This window comes from Marmota marmota, unplaced genomic scaffold (assembly GCF_001458135.2).
Source record: "Marmota marmota marmota unplaced genomic scaffold, marMar, whole genome shotgun sequence".
In the NCBI taxonomy this organism is placed as follows: domain Eukaryota; kingdom Metazoa; phylum Chordata; class Mammalia; order Rodentia; family Sciuridae; genus Marmota; species Marmota marmota.
Genome location: NW_026000000.1, coordinates 7,533,304 through 7,552,904, shown reverse-complemented (window position 1 = coordinate 7,552,904; position 19,601 = coordinate 7,533,304). Strand labels below are relative to the sequence as shown.

Sequence of the window (19,601 nt, the reverse complement as noted above, 5' to 3'; positions counted from 1 at the left end):
GTGGAATCTGTAAGAAGTGGGAAAGGTCATTGGGGGTGTGCCCATGGAAAGTAGTTCTGTGACTCCTTGACAGTTCTTGCAAGAAAACTGTTATAAAGCCTGCAATTGTTCTACCCTCCTCTCTGCTCCTGGATGAGATGCAATCACTCACTTGTTTCCCCACAAATGGCCATCCAGTGCCACCCATGCCATGGTGGTACAGCCAAGGGGCGGCCACCAAGCCTTTTCTATGCTGTTTGGACTTCCAGTCTCTAAAACTGTGAGCTAAATAACCCTTTTCTCTTTATAAAGTCAATGCCTCAGATATTTTATTGTACTAACATGAAACTGACTAACATACTCTCCCTCTACTTCTCCCACCTTCACACTGCAACACTTCTCAGTTCCCTATGGATCCCTGACCCAAGCAGGTTCCCTCTCACATGGGCTGTCCCTTTACCCATAAAATCACTGTCCTCCCCTCTAAGTCTGTTTTAACTTATTTGTTCTTAGGTCAATTTGAGGACCCCCCAAAAAGTGACTCTACCTACCTTATTACACGGGTTCTCTCTCTCTCTCTCTCTCTCTCTCTCTCTCTCTCTCTCTCTCTTTCTCTCTCTAACTTCTCAGCTGTTAGAAGATTGGTTTGTATGTCATCTCTCTCCTCCCCTCCAGAACATATGGGGTTACTTTTCTCCTTTAGGATACTCCTAACACCACAGAAACAACCCCAACCAAATCATCTAGACAAGAAGAACATCATCACCTAGAACCAGAGAATTAAACGTGACAGCAGGATGTATACACCATCAGTTGAAAATATGATCGTATAAAGGTGGGTGGGGGCTGCTCCTTGGCGTCTCCATGCCTGGCAGCAGCTCTTCTTCTTCCCTGAAGTTCAGCCCTCCCCAGCCCAGAATCTCACTCCCACCTAGCCACCAGGAAGCAGAATTTGGGATTATGTTGTGTCCTTATATGACACACACACACACACACACACACGTACACATTATATAATATACACACATGTAAAACATATATTATATATAACATATACTATATATTATATATTAGATAAAATAGATAAAACTGGATAAATTAATAATTGTCCCTAAAGAAAACTTACAGAGGTAAAAGTTATTTTGGAAAAAAATTTCAAAGGCCTATGGAAAAATAAGATCTTTATTGAGAATTTTTTAAGGAAAATAACTTATCCCAATGAAGGTACTTCTGGTGAAATAAAAATTGAAAAGAACAGCCAGATGGATGAAGATGGAATTGGCCTGTGACAGAATAGCATGCCAGCTCTTTTCCTTTGCAGGGCTGCGGCGCAGTGGCCTTGGTGCTTGTCTCTCTGAGCTATCCAGTGCCATCCTCGTCGCTGCGGCGACATCTCCACCCACCGCTGCCATGACTGAACAGATGACCCTTTGTGGTATCCTCAAGGGCCACAGCGGATGGGTAATCCAGATCGCTACTACTCCGCAGTTCCCGGACATGATACTGTCCGCCTCTCAAGATAAGACCATCATTATGTGGAAGCTGACCAGAGATGAGACCAACTATGGTATCCCAAAGCAAGCTCTGCGGGGTCACTCCCACTTTGTTAGTGATGTGGTCATCTCCTCAGATGGCCAGTTTGCCCTCTCAGGCTCCTGGGATGGAACCCTGCGCCTCTGGGATCTGACAACGGGCACCACCACAAGACGATTTGTAGGCCATACTAAGGATGTGCTGAGTGTGGCCTTTTCTTCTGACAACCGGCAGATTGTCTCTGGATCCCGAGACAAAACCATAAAGTCATGGAATACTCTGGGTGTTTGCAAATACACTGTCAAGGATGAGAGTCACTCGGAGTGGGTGTCTTGTGTCTGCTTCTCACCCAACAGCAGCAACCCTATTATTGTCTCCTGTGGCTGGGATAAGCTGGTCAAGGTGTGGAATTTGGCTAATTGCAAGCTGAAGACGAACCACATTGGCCACACCGGCTATCTGAATACTGTGACTGTCTCTCCAGATGGATCCCTCTGTGCTTCTGGAGGCAAGGATGGCCAAGCCATGCTGTGGGATCTCAACGAAGGCAAGCACCTTTATACACTAGACGGTGGGGACATCATCAATGCCCTGTGCTTCAGTCCCAACCGTTACTGGCTCTGTGCTGCTACAGGCCCCAGCATTAAGATCTGGGACTTGGAGGGCAAGATCATTGTAGATGAACTGAAGCAAGAAGTTATCAGTACCAGCAGCAAGGCAGAGCCACCCCCAGTGCACCTCTCTGGCCTGGTCCGCTGATGGCCAGACCCTGTTTGCTGGCTACACAGACAACCTTGTACGAGTATGGCAGGTGACCATCGGCACTCGCTAGAAATTTTATGAGAGCTTCACAAATAAAAAGAAAAAAACTGGCTTTCTAAAAAAAAAAAAAAAAAAAACAGCATGCCATTTTCCACAATGACCAGATGGTGGCAGCAAAGACCAGTAATGGGATCATCCCAGCCTGGTTCTCAGGAGGTTGATCAGCACCAGAAGGCATTTCAGGCAAGAGCAAATAAAACCCTGCTGAGAACTTGTTAGAAATGCAAATCTCAAACCCAAGGAATCTGAAACCTCTAGTAATGGGCCCCAGCAACCTGCATCTTAACAAGGTGATTTGGATGCTTGTTCAGTTTTAACTACCTTTGGCAAATCCTGCAGCCCAGCACGAGGCAGTTTTCTTCAAAATGTGCAGTCACTATAGTGCAAGTTGATCACGGATTTCTTTATTTTTCTAAACAGCTTCTGCCTAGCCACAAACTTCTTATTTTTTGAAAGAAACAAAATGCGGTCAACTCAATATCAGACTCAAATGTCAACCACTCCCATCCAACTTTGTCTGCAGTTTAACCAGGTAAATGTAGGCAGGTTTCGAATCCAGTGTCTGCAGAAAGTGCCCAGACTGGTCACTCTTGTCCCTAGCTGTGTTCCAGTCCTGGGCACCTTGACTATTCCAGCCTAGCCCCCTCTCCTGCTTTGATGCTTCTCACGCTGATTACCTGCGAGGGGGGCTTTGCTGTTTGTCTTGGGTCTCCTCTTGGGAAGGAATCCTATGATCTATCATGCAGGAAGTAGGGCCTGCATTTTCATGTCTTGACTCTTTCCCAAGAAGAGGGGAGACGGCACTGATGGGGGGGGGAGGGAGGAAGAGGAGAGAGAGACAGCAGGTTGCTCCCTGAACAATGGAAAATGTAAGCTTTTATGGACTTATGGGGTGTGCTAAAATCTAGTAGTTTCTCATTGTTCAGGGGCAAGATTTTAAAAGATAGGTTTTGTTTTTGTCTTTATATGCATGAGTATGTGCAAACATTGTGGTCTTGTGATAGGACTGGGCTGTTGCAGCTTCTGAGAGTGCCCTCCAGTGGGGATGGAAGAAAACACAAACCATGCTTTAGCAAGTTCACATGGTAAGAGCCCAGGAGTTTGTTTGCCTTCTGTCCTGTGGTGATACCCCAATACTGTCATTTCCTCATCTAGTTTATTCCTGGAGATGTTAGGTATCTTAACATGATGTACACATAGAACATAGAATGTTTATGATAAATCATATGTTTTATGATGTACCTGGTCACTGGAGATGATAAGATTGAGAGTGAGGGGGACAGGGAAGGACACATAGCATGTATGTGGGAATGTATCTGCTTTTTGTACCCATGGTGGTCGCTGACTATCTCAAGGATGATTCCTTTACCTATAGGCTGACTTCATTTAACTCCGCTTCTGTGCTTTGCCCTCCACCCCCTCTGCCCTGCTACACCTTTAATAAGATGCCCTGTCATTAGACCAGGTCCAAGAGGTCCTGGAGAGGGTGACCTCAATCAGGATGATGGGGTCCCTCACAAACATCACAGAAAAGAATTTCAATATGAGTCAGAGGCATTAGCAGAAATTTAATCAGGAAGGCAAGTACACATTCAAGGGAGGATACAGGCTATCTCCAAAATGAGATTGCTTTTGGTATCTCAATTTCTTCTTTTAAAGGAAACTTGTTGAGGGAAGGCATTCAACCCTGAACCTCAAAGACCCCCAGCATACTGTTTACCAATCTCAAAGAAGGAACTTAAAGGACTCAATGGAAAGATTTGGAAGATTTTATTACTCACTTGCTCCTCAGTGACGGCAGGCTTATATATAATGGAGAGTCATGCCGTGCCTACAAACAGGTGGAGTACATAGGACAGGTTGCACGCCCACTGTGCACGTAGATTTCATAGATGTTCTATGTGTACATTCTTTTACTTTGCCACCAAGTTCACTCTGCTTTGATCCTCACCTAAAGACTGGAGACACAGGAAGTGGCCAGCTTCCCCTCTCCATTTACTTTGATATCACAGTCTTTAAAGTCCTTATCTCACTGCCTAGAACAAAAAGCTTTCCTAGGTATTGACGAGTGTTTACCCCAACAGATGGGCTTGGGAAAGAAAATATATGGGGATGACCTTAGTTTGGCCACGGCAAGATGATTTATGGTGGTCTCGCTGTTGTGAGTCTCTAGGTTGGCATTGTCTCCTCTATCTGATCAATAGATAATGTTTGAAATGTAACCTATTTTATAGGTTTTTAAAAACATCTTATCTCCCTTTGCTTAATCTTTTCTAAAAACATTGTGTTAGTACTTTGTACAGGGCAATTTTCATAAGAGGGTGAATTTCTAGCAACTTTAAGACCAATATGGAATGCTGTTTCTGAAACTACTGCACCTTGGTTGGAAATGGGAACTGTTGATCAAGCTCAGCTACCCCATGGCACAGATCCTCCAGAGATAACTGGGATGTCCCCTTCTCAGTCACGATTCCAAATAGCCTAGTCTCTGACCATCTATGATTTTAAAAAACAAGATTTCTCAGCACCATGTTTTCCATGGTCCCACAAATCATGGTGGTATACTAATCACAATAGCACCCCTCCAGCAATGTTGGGGCTAGGAAGACCTTTGCTAGGCTATAAAGCTTGCATCTGAGCCCAGCTCTACCACTTCCTAGCTCTGTGACTGTATTAGCCAGTTCTTTTTGCTGCTGTGACCAAAGGACCTGACCAGAACAACTGTAGAGGAGGAAAGTTTTATTTAGGGGCTCACGGTTTCAGCGGTCTCAATCCATAGAGAGATGGCTCCATTCCTCAGGGCATAAGGTAGGCTGAACATCATGGAGGAAGAATGTGACAGAGAGAAGCCGCTCACATGATGATTAGGAAGCAGAGAGAGAGATCGCCACTTGCCAGATACAAATATATACCCCAAAACCACACTCCAATTCCCACTTCCTGCAGCCATACCCTACCACTTCAGTTACCACTGTTAATCCCTATCATGGGATTAATTCATTGATTAGGTTAAAGCTATAACCCAATAATTTCTCCTCCAAACCTTCTTGCATTTTCTTACACATGAGATTTTGGGGGCCACCACACCTAAACCATAACAGTGACCTTGCCTCATCACTTAAGTTCGCAAAGCCTCAGTTTGGAGAGGAGTACAAATCCACAGTCCTTTGGCTGCAATTTCAAATTTTAAAAAGCACTAAAAGCCAGATTTCTTGTGATTCTCAGGGCTCATTGGGTAACAAAATCTAATCGGAAGAGACATGAGTCTATTTATGATCTTCATCAACCCTGCAAAATATGAATATTTGTACATGTCTCTGAAACAAATACACATGCCTTTGGTTATAGGCCGCTCCCCAGATCCTGGGAGTAGTTATAAAATGTACAGTAACAGACAGTACGTGAACCATATTATTGCCCTAAAATGTTTAAGATTCTCAATTCCAGGGCTGGGGTTGTGGCTCAGCAGAAGAGCACTAGCCTAGCACGACTGAGGAAGCCCTGGGTTCGATCCTCAGCACCACATAAAAATAAACAAATAAAATAAAGGTATTGTGTCCAACTACAACTAAAAAAATAAAAATAAAAAGATTCTCAATTCCAAGATCCATAAGGCTCCAGGGTCTCAGATAAGGATTTGCAGATCTTTGGCTCACAGGTGGTTGGGGAATTACTTGTGATGTTCCATGTAGAGGCACATGGCAAAAACTCAAAACTACCAGCCATTAGGCATATGGCTTCTCATAATGAGTACCATTCTCTCCTTCCCAGAGCTCCTTCCTGTCCCTTGAGACCTCTTCTGAGCATCACCAGTACTGCACTGTCCCCATGGGGAGGGCTCCCCTCAGAGGACAGTTCTGTTACCAGTTCTGGCCCTCCCCACCCCAGGAGGCACCAGATGGCATCCTTTATATCCATGAGCCCTGAGCCTGGCCTGGCCTGCCCCTGCCCTTTCTCCTTCCCCTTCCCACCGTCTACACCCTATTCCTGACACTGAAGGATGGGGATTTGGTGGGTCCTTCAGCTGGTGCCAGCCTGATCATTTAGTTCTTCTTCAGAACCAATATCTGAGTTATTAGGGTTGGGGGCAGATGTGGGAGGCCAACCTTACGGGTGACTGAGTTACACTCCCCAGCTGGGTGCTGAGGCGCTCAGTCACAGAAATGGGTGTGTCTTGCTACAGCCCCATGGGTGAAGCTATGCTCACCTGTTCCTTTGTAATATAACCCCTTGCCCTGTTTAGGATAGAATCTTCCATGTAAGTGCCTTGTGTCTGTCCCCTCCTCTTACTTTGCCCTTAGGTGTGGCCTACCCAGGTGTCAGTCAACCTGCTGACAGTGGACATCAAGAAGATAGACTCAGCCCCTGAAACCTGACCCCTTGCCTCATTTGAATAGCTTCTCCTCAATAAAAGGGGTCAGAGCGTGCTCTCTCTCTCTCTCTTTCTGCGGACCCTTAAGGTCAGAGGAGCCGTCACAGCAACCCCAAAGAAAAAAGTATTTGTGTCTCTTGTGTGGTTATTTCGTGCAGCCCAGTTAGCCCAGTTCAACTGGAGTGACCTCTGAGCCTTTTAGTCGCGAGAACAGAAACCCGGCAGGCAGAGGCAGAGAAGCATGAGACTACCAGGCAGCTCCTGATTGCCTCCTTCTACTGGGATCTACAGGATCCTGAATAAGCCATTAGAGACCATCTATGCCTCCTTCCCTTCTATGCATGGCTGTTGGAGGGCACAGTCCTGCCAAGGAGGGAAGCTGGACAGAATATCTCCCTTCTAGAAAGTCTCCAGCTTCATGGGTGGTGGTCTGTACCTGCAAGGTTTAGTCTATGATTTTCACCCATAAGGAGGTTCACAACTGGCAGATTACAATTCCCTTGGGACCAGGCCCCTTCCAGGAGGGCTGTGGTCTGCCCTCTCCTGAGGTGGCCCCAGGAAAGAAGAACACAGATCTCCCAGGCAGAGGGGCTATGGGGACCACCACAGTGGTAGTTCTATTGAGAATGTGAACAAGCTAAAGCAAGATGGGGAAGGTCAGTGACTATGAGATCAGAGTTCAGTCTCTCCAGACTGTCATCAAGGCTGAGATCATCTGGGTTGTGTTTTGATGCATTCACAATCCCAGGAGTGGGCAGATTTGCCTCTATGAACCCCCTCCCTTTCTCTCTGTTATGTCTTCTCAAAGTCCCTTATGATCAGCTCAGCTTCCCCTTCCTACCAAACCTGCTTCTACAGGCAGCTAACTCCTCCCTAAGCCCACCTTCCTTGAACATGCCCCCAACCTTGGGGCTTTCCTGAATCCTGGCTTTCTGGTAGGACACCATCTCTTTACCACCTCCACTCTGAGTTAATTCAGCAGCTCCTCAAGGGTCTCTGCATGCCAGCAGCTGCTACTCCCAGGACTCACATCAGAGGGGACCAGGTGTTCAGCCTTGACTACATGCCATGGACTGGACTAGCACCCAAATTTAGACAGGAATTTAGAAGCTTCCAACTCTTCTATAGCTCTCCTTGGGCCATGGGTGGTCAGATTCTCCCTTTTCTAGCTGACATTCAACTCTTTACCTCCCCACCATCTCCCCCCCACCCCACTCTCATGGAGCATGCCTTCTAAGGAGGGAGACAGACAGTACACATAATCCATGAACCATGTCATGTGTCAGCAACTGAGGAAGATAAAAAGTGCTGGGGTAGAGTTTTAAATAAGGAAGTTTGGGAAGGTTCACTGTCGAGAACAGACAGCAGGGAATGAGACTGGCAAATGAATGCCTTTGGGGGTGGGTGGGCAGGAGGTCACACAAAAGACCCAAGGCAGTAGATAAGGGTATGCTGAGTTGAGGCAAAAGTGGAGTCTAGATCAGAGGGCCTGGAAGGGCATGACACCCACATCCCTAATCATCAAAGAGCAGTTATTAAACAAGATGGCAAGGATCTCCTGTTAGCTCTTTGGTTCCTCTAAGGTAATAACCTTAAGGTAGCCAGGCCAGTGGCACCCACCTGTAAACCCAGAAGCTCAGGAGGCTGAGGCAGGAAGATCGCCAGTTCAAAGCTAGCCTCAACAACAGCAAGGCACTAAACGATTCAGTGAGACCCTGTCTCTAAATAAAATACAAAATAGGGCTGGGGATGTGGCTCAGTGGTTAAGTGCCCCTGAGTTCAATCCCTGGTACCCTCCCCTCAAAATAACTTTAAGGCAATAACCTTAAAAAGTCACCTTTCACAATAGATGCAGTGGAATTCAGCATCAGGCTTTTAGAGACCATTGGCTTTATCTATGAAGAGATATAAAAATGGTCCTACCTTTTGGAAAGAACATCCTGTATCTAGAACTGCATGCTTAAGAAGATTTCCAACTGTGGGAATTCTGTATTGGTCCCTTTGCTTAGCCATGGAAACCCTGTGGCTCACCAAGACTGGGTACACTGCCCCTCCAGCCCTTGGGAGTCTGCACTCCAACAACACCCCTGCCCATGACCACCAGGAGCACTTACCTTAGTGTGACCTCAGTCTTCTTCCACCATGTCAGGGTGTGCTGTTCTTTTCTGCCCTCAGGCAGAGCAGCCTTTCTCCACTCTTGCACAGAAAAGTCCTCTTCTCCCCCTTTCATATATAGCCTCAGTCCTGGGCCAGAGGCCTCTCCGCATCCCTCTCATGGAGGTCTCATAGAAGAGGGAGGACAGCTCAGGTCAGCCCCTTGCTCCCACCATGAGTAGAAACCCTTTTTTGGATAGGCTGGCCCCTCCTGAGCCCTGTGGTGTTCTCAGTGATCCTACCTCTCACTAGGGACAGCTGAGAAGGGCTAGTCAAGAGCCTGTTGTTCTCCTCTCTCCAGCCACAGGGGCAGGACAGAGGCATTCTGAACCAATCAACCACCATGCAGACTGAACACTGCACAAGGGAGTCTGAAATTTACACAACATCTGGGCTCAAATGAAAACACTCTGGGCCATGTTGTGTGCTACTAGATGATATCAAAGGAATTTAAGTAAAGAAATGGCATCTATCAGTTACAGGCAGTCCACTCTGAGCCAGTATGGTGGGGCATGAAGCCCACCAGTGGTCTGACTCATGTAGTGGGACTGCACAACCTGAGGGAGGCAGCACCCTCCTTTGTAAGCGATGCCTGCCATATGTTTGTCATCAAGCTTTAGTTTGACACTAACTTTAAATGCAGTTTAATCAATTACATCTTAGCTGGGAAACAATGCTCTGGTTATTTTTCTTGACACTCAAAGTAGATCATGTTTCCAACTAAATCAGAGTGCCTGGGTGACCTTCCCCACAGCCATCAACCCATGCTGCCTTGTCTCCTCACAGCTGTGGAAGGATGGAGGCCACATCCACATTCCCATCTCTACCTGCGAAGTCTCAGAGTTCCTGTTCACATTACCCTTCAAGGCCATTCAAGAGACTTTCCCTCCCCTGCTCAGAGAACAATGAATCAGGGTTTGCCAAAGAACTTGACCAATATGGACAGGTCATAGTCAGGGTTGTCAGGGATGTCCTGCACCACTTCTCCATACCCCAAGGGGCTAATTATTTCAACATAAATATAGAGATTTTTCTCTATCCCCACCCTAAACATCATTGGGAATTCAGGGGTCAGATCCCCTTAGGCTCTCAATTTATCAGCCCAGAGCTTTTGATCTCGTAGAGATCTCCCCTGGGGCCTCATTGTACCATGTGGACACAGTAGAGATCTCTTAAGATTATTGAGATATGTTTAACATCTTTGAACCTCAACAAGAGAGGATGAGAACTCTGGACACTTTCTTCTCTTTGAGAGTCTCCAAGGTGAGCAACATTTTATGTGTTCATTTCACATGTGCCAGGTGCTGGGAACACAGTCATGACAGATCTTAAGAGGATCACAGATCATGTACTTGAAACAGTAACCATCATGGGCATGTAGTCTTGGGTAGTGATGGGGGTGTCATGGTCCAGTATTCCACTGTTAGATGCCCAGCACTCCCAGAACTGCTCTGGTACCTATCCTGCTCACTGGGGATTTGCCTCACCTCTCACCCTAGGCCCAGTTCTGTCCCTGAGCATAAATAGCAGATGAGGAAAGGGTTGGATACCAATGGCTTCAGTCCAAGCTGACTGTCCCTAACTCCCCACAAGGGCAAGATCAGGGCTCTGGGCAGGATCACCTGCAGCTACTGCTGGACCCAGAGGGAAGGGTGGTAGCTCCAGCTCATTCTTTTCTTCTGCCAATTCCCAAGGGTGGACAGGAGCTTCAGGACATCTCTGAGGAAGCTTAGTGTGGCCTTGTGTCCCACGCATCACCTAGCCCTGAGGCTTGTAATCGTCATCAAAACCACATTTGTTGAGGGTGGTAGGGAGCAGGCTGGGGGCCACCTGCCAGGGTTCCAGCCCAGCTCTGTTATCTTCTTGGTGGTGTGGGCTGGAGCAAGTTACTTCACTTCTCTGCATCTCAGTTTCATCTCAAATAAAATGGGAAGGAGTGACAGTACTGACATGACGAAGATGTGGTAAGGAGGTACAGGTCAACAGCCTTTTGTTGATTATAGAACCAATTTGGTGAGTTGTGACCAACATTTAACGTGAAAATAAAGATAAAAAGAATGTGCCTCACTTCAGAGGGATCCATACAGACATGTATGCATGTGGAGAACCCTTCCAGGTGTTTTTCAGTCTGGGGCCTCATGGTGGGCTTGGGAGATGTGAGATGGGTTGAACATGGCCCAGAATCCCTCCCCGTGATGTCAGGGTGGAGATCCACGTGTGGGCATGTGCTCCCTGCAGGGAGTAACCCATTCATCTGGGAAAGAGGACATAGTCAACAGTGGGGCTGGCCCAGCAGGACCCGGTCATCCTGGGCAGCCGAGGCTGTAAGTGGCAGAGAGTGCTAGGAAGAGCAGCATTGGGGAGATTGGAGACCACAGATAGGAGGCCTGGAAACCATGATGAGTGGGTGGCCGACCCCAGGCAATGGGAATTTGAAGCAGGAGGCTGATTACTTTAACAACTCTCCATTGTGTACCTACTGTGGGGAAGATTTCTATTTTAAAAGTTGACTCTTAGAGCAGTTTGGGGGATCAAGAACTGGTATCAATACTAGAGTCGGGGGACCTCCCAAGAGGCTGTTGCAATAGCCCCAGCAAGAGCTCACAAGGACAGAGGTCAATCTGTCTGACGATGAAGGAAATAAAGGGTACCTGCTCCTAGGTACCTGGGGTTGGACCAGCACTCGGGGGAGTACGGCGGCATCGATCCTCGGAAGTGGAGGTGCTGTGGAAAAAACAGGGCTTTGAAGGCCGTGGAAGAATACCACAGGCCCCCAAAGCACTAAAGCCACATGACCAAACAGTGAGTCAGACAGCTTGTGACCTTGGTACTTTACTCCATCTTCCCGCCCTGCCAATCTTCAGCTAAAAGAGTCCAGAAGAGGAATTACCTCACAGGGTGTTATGAGATTGAAAACTAATAATGATAAAAGCCTTCCACCGTGGCTGGCATGGTGCTGCAGCTGGCACTGCGGCTGCTCTTGACCTCTCTCACATCACGGATTTGTCTGGACAAGGCACCAGCTGCCAGGCTGGAAAGACCCGACTTCCAGCCACTCAGACAGACACAAGTCATTGACACAGGGCTGACTACAAGCACGACTGCCCCTCTTGAAACCCCTGTACAAAACTCAGCCCCTCTGCAGTGAGGTTGTGGGCACAGTACACAGGCTCTTCAAAGCCCAATCTTCCCACTAGATGGGGCCTTCTTCTTGCATCTCTACCATCCATGTCCACACCTGGGAGCCTGTTTTCAGAGACTTCAAGACAGATAATCTTGAAGCTGTGATCACATTAGCCAGGCACATAGAGTAGATGGTCACTATTTACCCATTCAGAATGACTGGCTCGGTGATGAGTATCTCCTTTAGATTCTCACAAAGCCCTTCCATGTACCACAGTGTGCTGGGTGCCAGGGAGACACAGATGCATCCTCCCACACAGGTCCCCTGTCTATGACTCTGTCCTCAGAACTAGCTTGTCCTTACCCCAAACCCATGCTTGTCAAGTCTAAAAATGGAAGTGACTCTGGTTGCTTGGACTGAGCTCCGACAAGCCTCAGAATCTGGAAAGATGACTGGTGGCCTTCATCTATACTCTTGGTTTTCGCAGCAGAGGCAGCTCTGATAGCAAAATGCAATTTTCCTTTAATATCTTTTTGCCTACTCAACTATTCAATCAGGGGAACCATTTCCCGGTTTCCTCAGGGTATATCTGAGAGTATTTTTCAGGAAAATCTCATCCTCCCATTAAGGATTTCCCAGTACATTCCAGGGTAACAGAACTTTGGCACAATGAGAAAGCCCTAATTCTTTTAAAATGATAAACAGGTGCATTCTTCCATTCCATGGTTAACTATTCAGGGTGTTCTGTACCAGTCAGGGAGTGAGACCTGTCTGTCTCAGACCCAACTGTCAAGGGTATACACTTCATTAGAGGAAGCAGAGCACATCATTGTAAAATACTGTGATATGTACAGCAAGAAGTATGTGGTCATGACACAAGGGAGGAAAAAATAATTCTATTTGGGGTGGAGATTGATTTGATCATAAAAATTGAGTAGAAGTCCTCTAGGCAAACAGGAGGTGGTATAATGAACAATAGCATCAAAATTTACAAGTAATCTCATTCCATCTATATTGAACCCTATAAGGTACTGTAAATGCACCCATTTTATAGATGGGTAGGTATGTTTCAGAGAGGTTAGGTAACTTGCACAAGATCAGAGTTAGAAACTTGTAAAGGAGGGACAACTCTGTAAGTTTTTTTTAAATGACAGATCCTAGACCCAGAGAATTTAAGTCAACTTGCTCCAAGTTAAAGAGACAGACAGAGATTGAAGGTGATGAAATCAGGATCAAATATGGGCATCACATTGAGACTGTAGAGATGGATGAATAATAGAGGACCTTTTATATTAAATTAAAGAACTTGGACTCTCTCCCATTGCTGATGAAGAGTCTCTGAAGGGTTTTAACTGATGCAGCAATGTCATATCCACTCTCATTTATCCTGCCCAATAAATAAAAATATCAAATCTAGTAATGAAGAAGTATCAATAATTTTAATCTGTAATGTACATGTCTGGGACAAAGATATTCCAGTTTTAAATATTGAGATTACTTACAACTCAGGTGAAAAAAAGACAAACAACCTAATAGAAAAGCAAAGAGAGAAAAAGGAAAAACAAATGGCTAATAAATATACAAAAAGTTTTTTGGCCAACTAAAAAGTTAAATGATTATAATGATATTGAATACCACTTTTTTCCCATCAGACTGATGAAAGGGGAAAATACTGGTAAAGAGTGAATGCGGGCATGGGCATGGGGGACTTGTACCCCCCACACATTGCTCGAAGAATGATACATTTATGCGACCACTCTGGAGGGCAATTTGGAAATTTCTTTTAAAATGTAAAATGGGTAGAGATTGTTGGGGTTTCAGCAATCCCAGTTACTAGTGCATCATTAAGCATCTCCACACTAGCACAAGAAGACTCATTGTCACACTGTAACATCTATAAATCAGAAATAATCTAAATGTCCATTGATAGGGAAACGTTAAAAAGCACTGGTTTACTCATAAGAACAAAAATGACACAAAAGCTATTCAGCAGCTTAAGAAAATAGAGCTATTTTAATTAGAGACTAAAGTGGATAGAGTGTTGAATGAAAAATGAGAGCAGAGGAGACATATATAACAAAATTCATGTTAAATATTCTTAAATAGTGCTGAGGATATAACTCGGTTGGTAGGGTGCTTGCCTTGCATGCACAAGCCCTGGAGTTCAAACCCCACCACCACCAAAAAAAAAAAAAAAAAAATCTTAAATATGTTTATGTGAGCAAAATGTTTGTTAAATTTTATATGAGCTCATATATATGTATGGAAAGAGTTAAGAAAATGGTTGAAAAATATACTTTGAAAAGAGTAATTGTGTCTCCTGGACTGTTACTGCAGGTTTATAAGTTTCTGGTAATTTTGTGTATGTAGAGTTAGGTCATATTTGTCCTAAGAAACTCAGTCAGTGGATTATCACTGATGTTAAAGGAACTGACATCAAGAGGAATCAGCTGCCATAAATGTAATTAACATAATTTTGAAATGGTGTTTGTACTGGGTTAGTAAATACAGTTTCTGGGACTGAGGGAAAAAAAGTAAAAAAAAAAAAAAAGGAACAGTGGGAGGGAGGAGAGAGAAATGGGAAGAACTGTGGATTGAATTGGAACAAATTATATTCCATGCTTGTATAATTATGTCCAAATGAATCCCAATATTATGTGTAACTATTATGCACTAACAAAAAGTCAGTGAATCTATAATGAACTAATTTAAAAATTATAAATAAAAAAATAGAAGGAAAAAAGAATAATTGTGGCAGAGGAGACCAAATATTTATCATGCTCTAGTTTCTATAAGAAGAACATTTTTCTGTATTACTTATTTGATTAATTTTCATTTTAATAAATGTAGAAGTGGATTCAAACACCACTGACCCATCAGTTCCCATGCAAGGTGCTACAGCTGGTGCTGTCACAAGCAAGCCACAGCACCTATCTTCAAGCCTGGTTTGGGAGAATAGCTTCAATGTTATGTGGGATAGATTCCAGAGGAGCAGGAAATTTGATGGAATTTGGGGCTTGGGGGGAGCTGTTTACACTATTTCAGGAACCAAGGAGAGGAAAACAAGCAGGAGCCGTAAGAACATTGGTTCAATGGTGCACAGGTAAGAGCTCTGGGATTAATTAGGGAAGATGGGAGGAAAGAGGCATTTTGGAAGGCTACAATGCTCAGGGAAGAAGCTGGGCAGCAGTCCCAGGAAGCAAGGGGGCTATGCAGGGTCTGTGAGCCTGGAAGCTTGCCTAGAACTTTACAGAGAAACAGTTGGTGTCCATGCAGGAGTGGGTTGACTGAGTGAGGAGGCAGGGGTGTAGGGAGGTATAGTGTAGGGAGGTATATAGTGTTAAGAGGAGATGTAGAGTCTGAGCTGACAGCAGGCAGGAGTCTGCCTCAATGGAGGAGAGAGATCAATCTGAAAGACTCATTGGATTGGAATGGAAATAAGTGTGGGAGCAGAAACCAGAGGGATTTTTGAGGCTTTGCTTTGAATCAATGGTTCATGTGAACTATCTGAGAGTCAGAAGGAAAGCAGGTAGGCTTTGAGGTTCACCTACATTGCAGAAGCCACAGTCCCTTTCTATGTTGTGCACAAGGCACTTCTGGGCCCTGGGATGGACTAGCCAAGGGCAGCCAGGCAGGCACGTAGCGCTCTGGCTTCCAGCCACCCGACTCACAGTTTTCCGGGAACAGCTGACACAGGCCACTATGTTCCTTTGAATCTGAAAATACATGGCTGTGGAAGCCTAAATTAATTAGGTGATGTTGAAGCCCTGGGGCCCTCCCAAGGCAGCATATAGGGGAGATGTAGCTAGGCCTGGGCAAACTATACCCCTCACCCCTGTGCCGGAATCCAAAGAGGCTCATGAGCTTCATTGGAACTAAGCCTGTACTTAAGTGCTTCCAGGGAGACAAAGAAATAATAAATCAGGAGCAGGCACCCCGCCCACATGCTGCCACCACCACACCAGCCTGCTTCCTCATGAAAACACAGTCATTTCACTTCTCAGGGACCCATGTCTTAGTGAGGTAATAAATGACAAAAATCCCAGAATTGATGTGTCCCTATGTCCTCCTCAGAAATGAGGCCAGGCTGGACTGGTAGCTCGCTCCATTAAAGCTACCACAACCTTGCAACCCACTCAAGAGCCCCCCATATACATAGCAGACCTCACCCAGGCATGGTGCAGGATGGCTGTCCTTCCCTCCCTCCCCAAATTCCCATACACCAGGAATCCCCAGTCCCCAATCAGCTCCCCATGGCACTAGTACAGCAGGAGACAGACTTTGTTCTATCAGGCTGAGGCCACAGCTGTGTCCACTGGATAAAATGAAAAGAATGTTGTCAAGCCCAAATCACCAAACTATCTCTAGCCACAAAGAATAATAAAGTTCCTACTAAGATTCAAGCATTTGGGTATATCTTGTCAGGTAAGTCCTCTCATTCTCAGCTGTCTTGCATCAGAATATCATGGTGACTAGAAGATGGACACTGAAGCTAGATCCCTTGTATTTGAATAAGTCCCCACTGCTTGTGAGTTCTCTGTGGATAAATTACTTCACCTCAGTGTCCTTGACCATAAAAAGGTAATACAAATGTTGGTGAGAGCATTAAATGAGTTAATATTTGTAAAATGCTTTTAACAGTGCCTGGCACATCATAAGTACTTCTATGTGTTTAATAAATTAATTTCTTCCTTTAACTCATTCAACTGAAACTTAGTGCTACAGATGTACCCTGCAGTAACAATGGCTATATGTGGTTTAAAAAAAAAAAAAAGCTTCCATTTTCCCAGGATTGGATGGGAAGCTTCCTTTCACCTATAAGTTATGCTTAGAAAGAGGAATCTTGGGGAAAAAACTTACCAAGAGTTCAAGGAAGGGAAGTCACAGGCACAGGAAGATAGTTGGGCCCTTGGAGACTGTTTAGCAAGTGACAGCGCTAGGGCCAGCACCACGGACAGCTCCAGACATCCTCAGCAGGGAAAGAGGATTGTTCCCACAGCTGGTCCCAGATCAGGGGATCCTTCTCCCTAAGACCTTTTGCTGAAGAAGGCCATTGCCTACCTCTAACCCCTGTACCCAGTCCTTGGTGCTAATTGAAGAAGGGATGGGGTGATTTCAGATCTGGAAGTTGAGGAATGAAGTTTAGTGTCCCTGGGGCCTGCTGAAGGAACTTGCCCATTACCTTCCTTTTCTCCTGGGTCTTCATCTGCTTAAGCCACCAGGTGTGGGTAAAGCAGCTGCAGCATAACAAGACTCAGCATGAGGACCACAAGGCAGGTTCCACAGTCTGGGTTTAAAGCCAGGATCTGTTACACGGATCTTGAGCTAAGATCCAGGTCTTCTATGCCCAGTTTCCTCAACCAGTAAGACAAGGGGGATAGCATTTATACTGCACCAGGATTGAGAAAGAACGAAGTAAAACTGAACACACAATGCCTCTGACACAGAACAAGTGCTTAATAAGTGAGCCTAATTCTTGCCATATAGGAATGGAGGACTGAGAGTTAAGCATGATCCCAGAGACAACTTGGCTTCATGCTCAGAAATAGCTATGAATTATGTGGGCTAGGGAGCTGGGAGAAACGGTCTTCACCTTGAAGTTACTGGGAAATTTTCTCTAATATTCCATTGTTTTTTAGCCACAAGACAGAAAACTTAAGCCTCAAATTCTTTCCTGCCTCCTGTTTTTAATCACACAGGGCAAGTAACATATGCATAAACAATCACTGCATGGTGGAAGACAGCCCCCTTTAAAAGCCTCAATGGGAATGTCCAAAGAGCTCAGAAGTCTTAAATGATTAGACCCAGGCAAGTGACAAAAATGTGAAAAGTCAGCTAAGGGTGAGACTAGGATGCGCTGGAGAATTATATGTAATGAATAAAGACTCTCAAATAAAATTTAAAATAATTCTCTTACCCTAAAAGAGTCCTTCTACAACATACATTTCCATTTGATGGCTGCAGGAGTGGACTCCCACCTAAACCCTTACTAGACAGAGGCCAAGGCTAAGTCCCAGATAGGGATTATGAATCACCCAAGGAAAGTCAAAGCCGAGCTGTCCCCACAATAGGGTTCTTTCCCTCCCCCAGACAAAAGGGAGGTTCTCTGTAGAGCATGTGCCAGCAATGCCACAAGTAAAGGAGTTTCTCCTCCTTCCCTGGGATGCCTGGGAAGATTGGGCAATAGATGGCAAAGCTGTTGCCTCTCACACTGACACTCTGGTCTCCATTGCCTCATCTCACAGAGAGCTCAGGGACAGAAGCCAACTTCCCAGTTCCCTTTGCACCCTCCACCAGCCCAGACAGAGCCTGAAATCACAATGCCCACCTAACCAGAGGGCCCATCCAGTTAGCCAGGGTGCCTCCACGTCTTATCTGCTCTTCACATGTCCCTCAACTGTGACATGAGGATAAAACAGCACATTTTACAATGATAATCACAATAGCAAGTACTTACATTGCTCTTACTAAGCCAGGAACACTAAGCATTGTTCCATTTTACAGAAAAAGTAACCAACAGACAGAGGCAAAATAATTCCTCCTAGGTCCCCTTATCTAGTAAGTGGCAGATCTGGCCATCCTAAGTTGTCTGCCTCTAAAGACCACGTTCTTTGTACTGCATCACGATGCCTCCTGCAAGGTGGGAGTCACAGTGGGAGAAGCTGGATCTAATAAAATGCTAGTTTGCTTTTGAGGCCAGAAGAATGAGGTTGGAGACTCTGGAAGAGAGACAAATTGTAATCTCAACAACACCAATCTCCCAACCTCAGCTGCCTTCGAGCTTCTCTCCTGCCAATCTGAGGAGGGGAACACAGGCTCTACGTGCCATCCAGGGTCAAAGCTCTTCTGGGGACTCATCAGGCCCAGCATACACTCCTAGACAGCTCAGCCTATCAGCTGAGAATGGGGCACCTCGGCGTGTGCAACTCTCTCTAAAGGTGAGCCTCCCTTGAATCTCTCAAGACATCAAGGCTGCTGGGCCTTGCGTAGTGAGTGGGCGCAGCTCCCAGGCGGAGTTTCTTACAGCTCCAAGAGAGGACGACATAACTGACGAGCCCACCCGGGGCTGGGAAGCGGCTCTGGAATTGGGGGAAGCCGAATCAGGGTATGTAGAAAAGTGGGCGGAGACTCGCAGGAGCTGAGGGAGGGCTTGGTCTGGTGCGGCGAGGGCCTGGGAGGAGTTAAGAGTGGGGAGGGGGTGAGGAGAACAGAAGGGAGAAGAGGCGGAGCTGGGGGACCCGCACTGAGAGAGCAGAAGGGAGAGTCCAGGCAAGCGGGAGGGAGGAGGGTGCCAAGGCAGTGCGGGAGACTGCAAGGAACAGGGTTGTATTAGCGAACCCTGCCTGGGGGCGATCGACTTTCCCCCTCAATCCCCACTTGTTTCATAGCCGGGAATTAGCTGCGGTGACATTCTGAAGAAGGGCTGGTCAGTCCACAGCAGGCCCAGCAGTCTCTGAGCCTCCCCCTCCCTTTCCGCGGGGGTGGAAGGAGCCAGGGGGCGGGGCCAGAGAAAGGGCTTGGGGGTCAGTGCCCAGCGCCCCTCGGGTAGCGGCTCCACATTCCAGCTGCGAGAACAGATGGACGCAGCACGGCTCACCTCGGGGGCTCCCAGCCCGC

The 19,601-nt window shown here is 46.1% G+C and overlaps 1 protein-coding gene across 1 annotated transcript; it reads left to right on the top strand.

The window, feature by feature from the left end:
- The first annotated feature begins 1,284 nt into the window (after positions 1–1,284).
- On the top strand, positions 1,285–2,417 carry LOC107153456 (receptor of activated protein C kinase 1-like). The gene has a single exon (XM_048807479.1). It carries the CDS (start codon positions 1,390–1,392, stop codon positions 2,269–2,271), a length of 882 nt encoding a protein of 293 aa, XP_048663436.1. The 5' UTR covers positions 1,285–1,389; the 3' UTR covers positions 2,272–2,417.
- Positions 2,418–19,601: the final 17,184 nt, after the last annotated feature.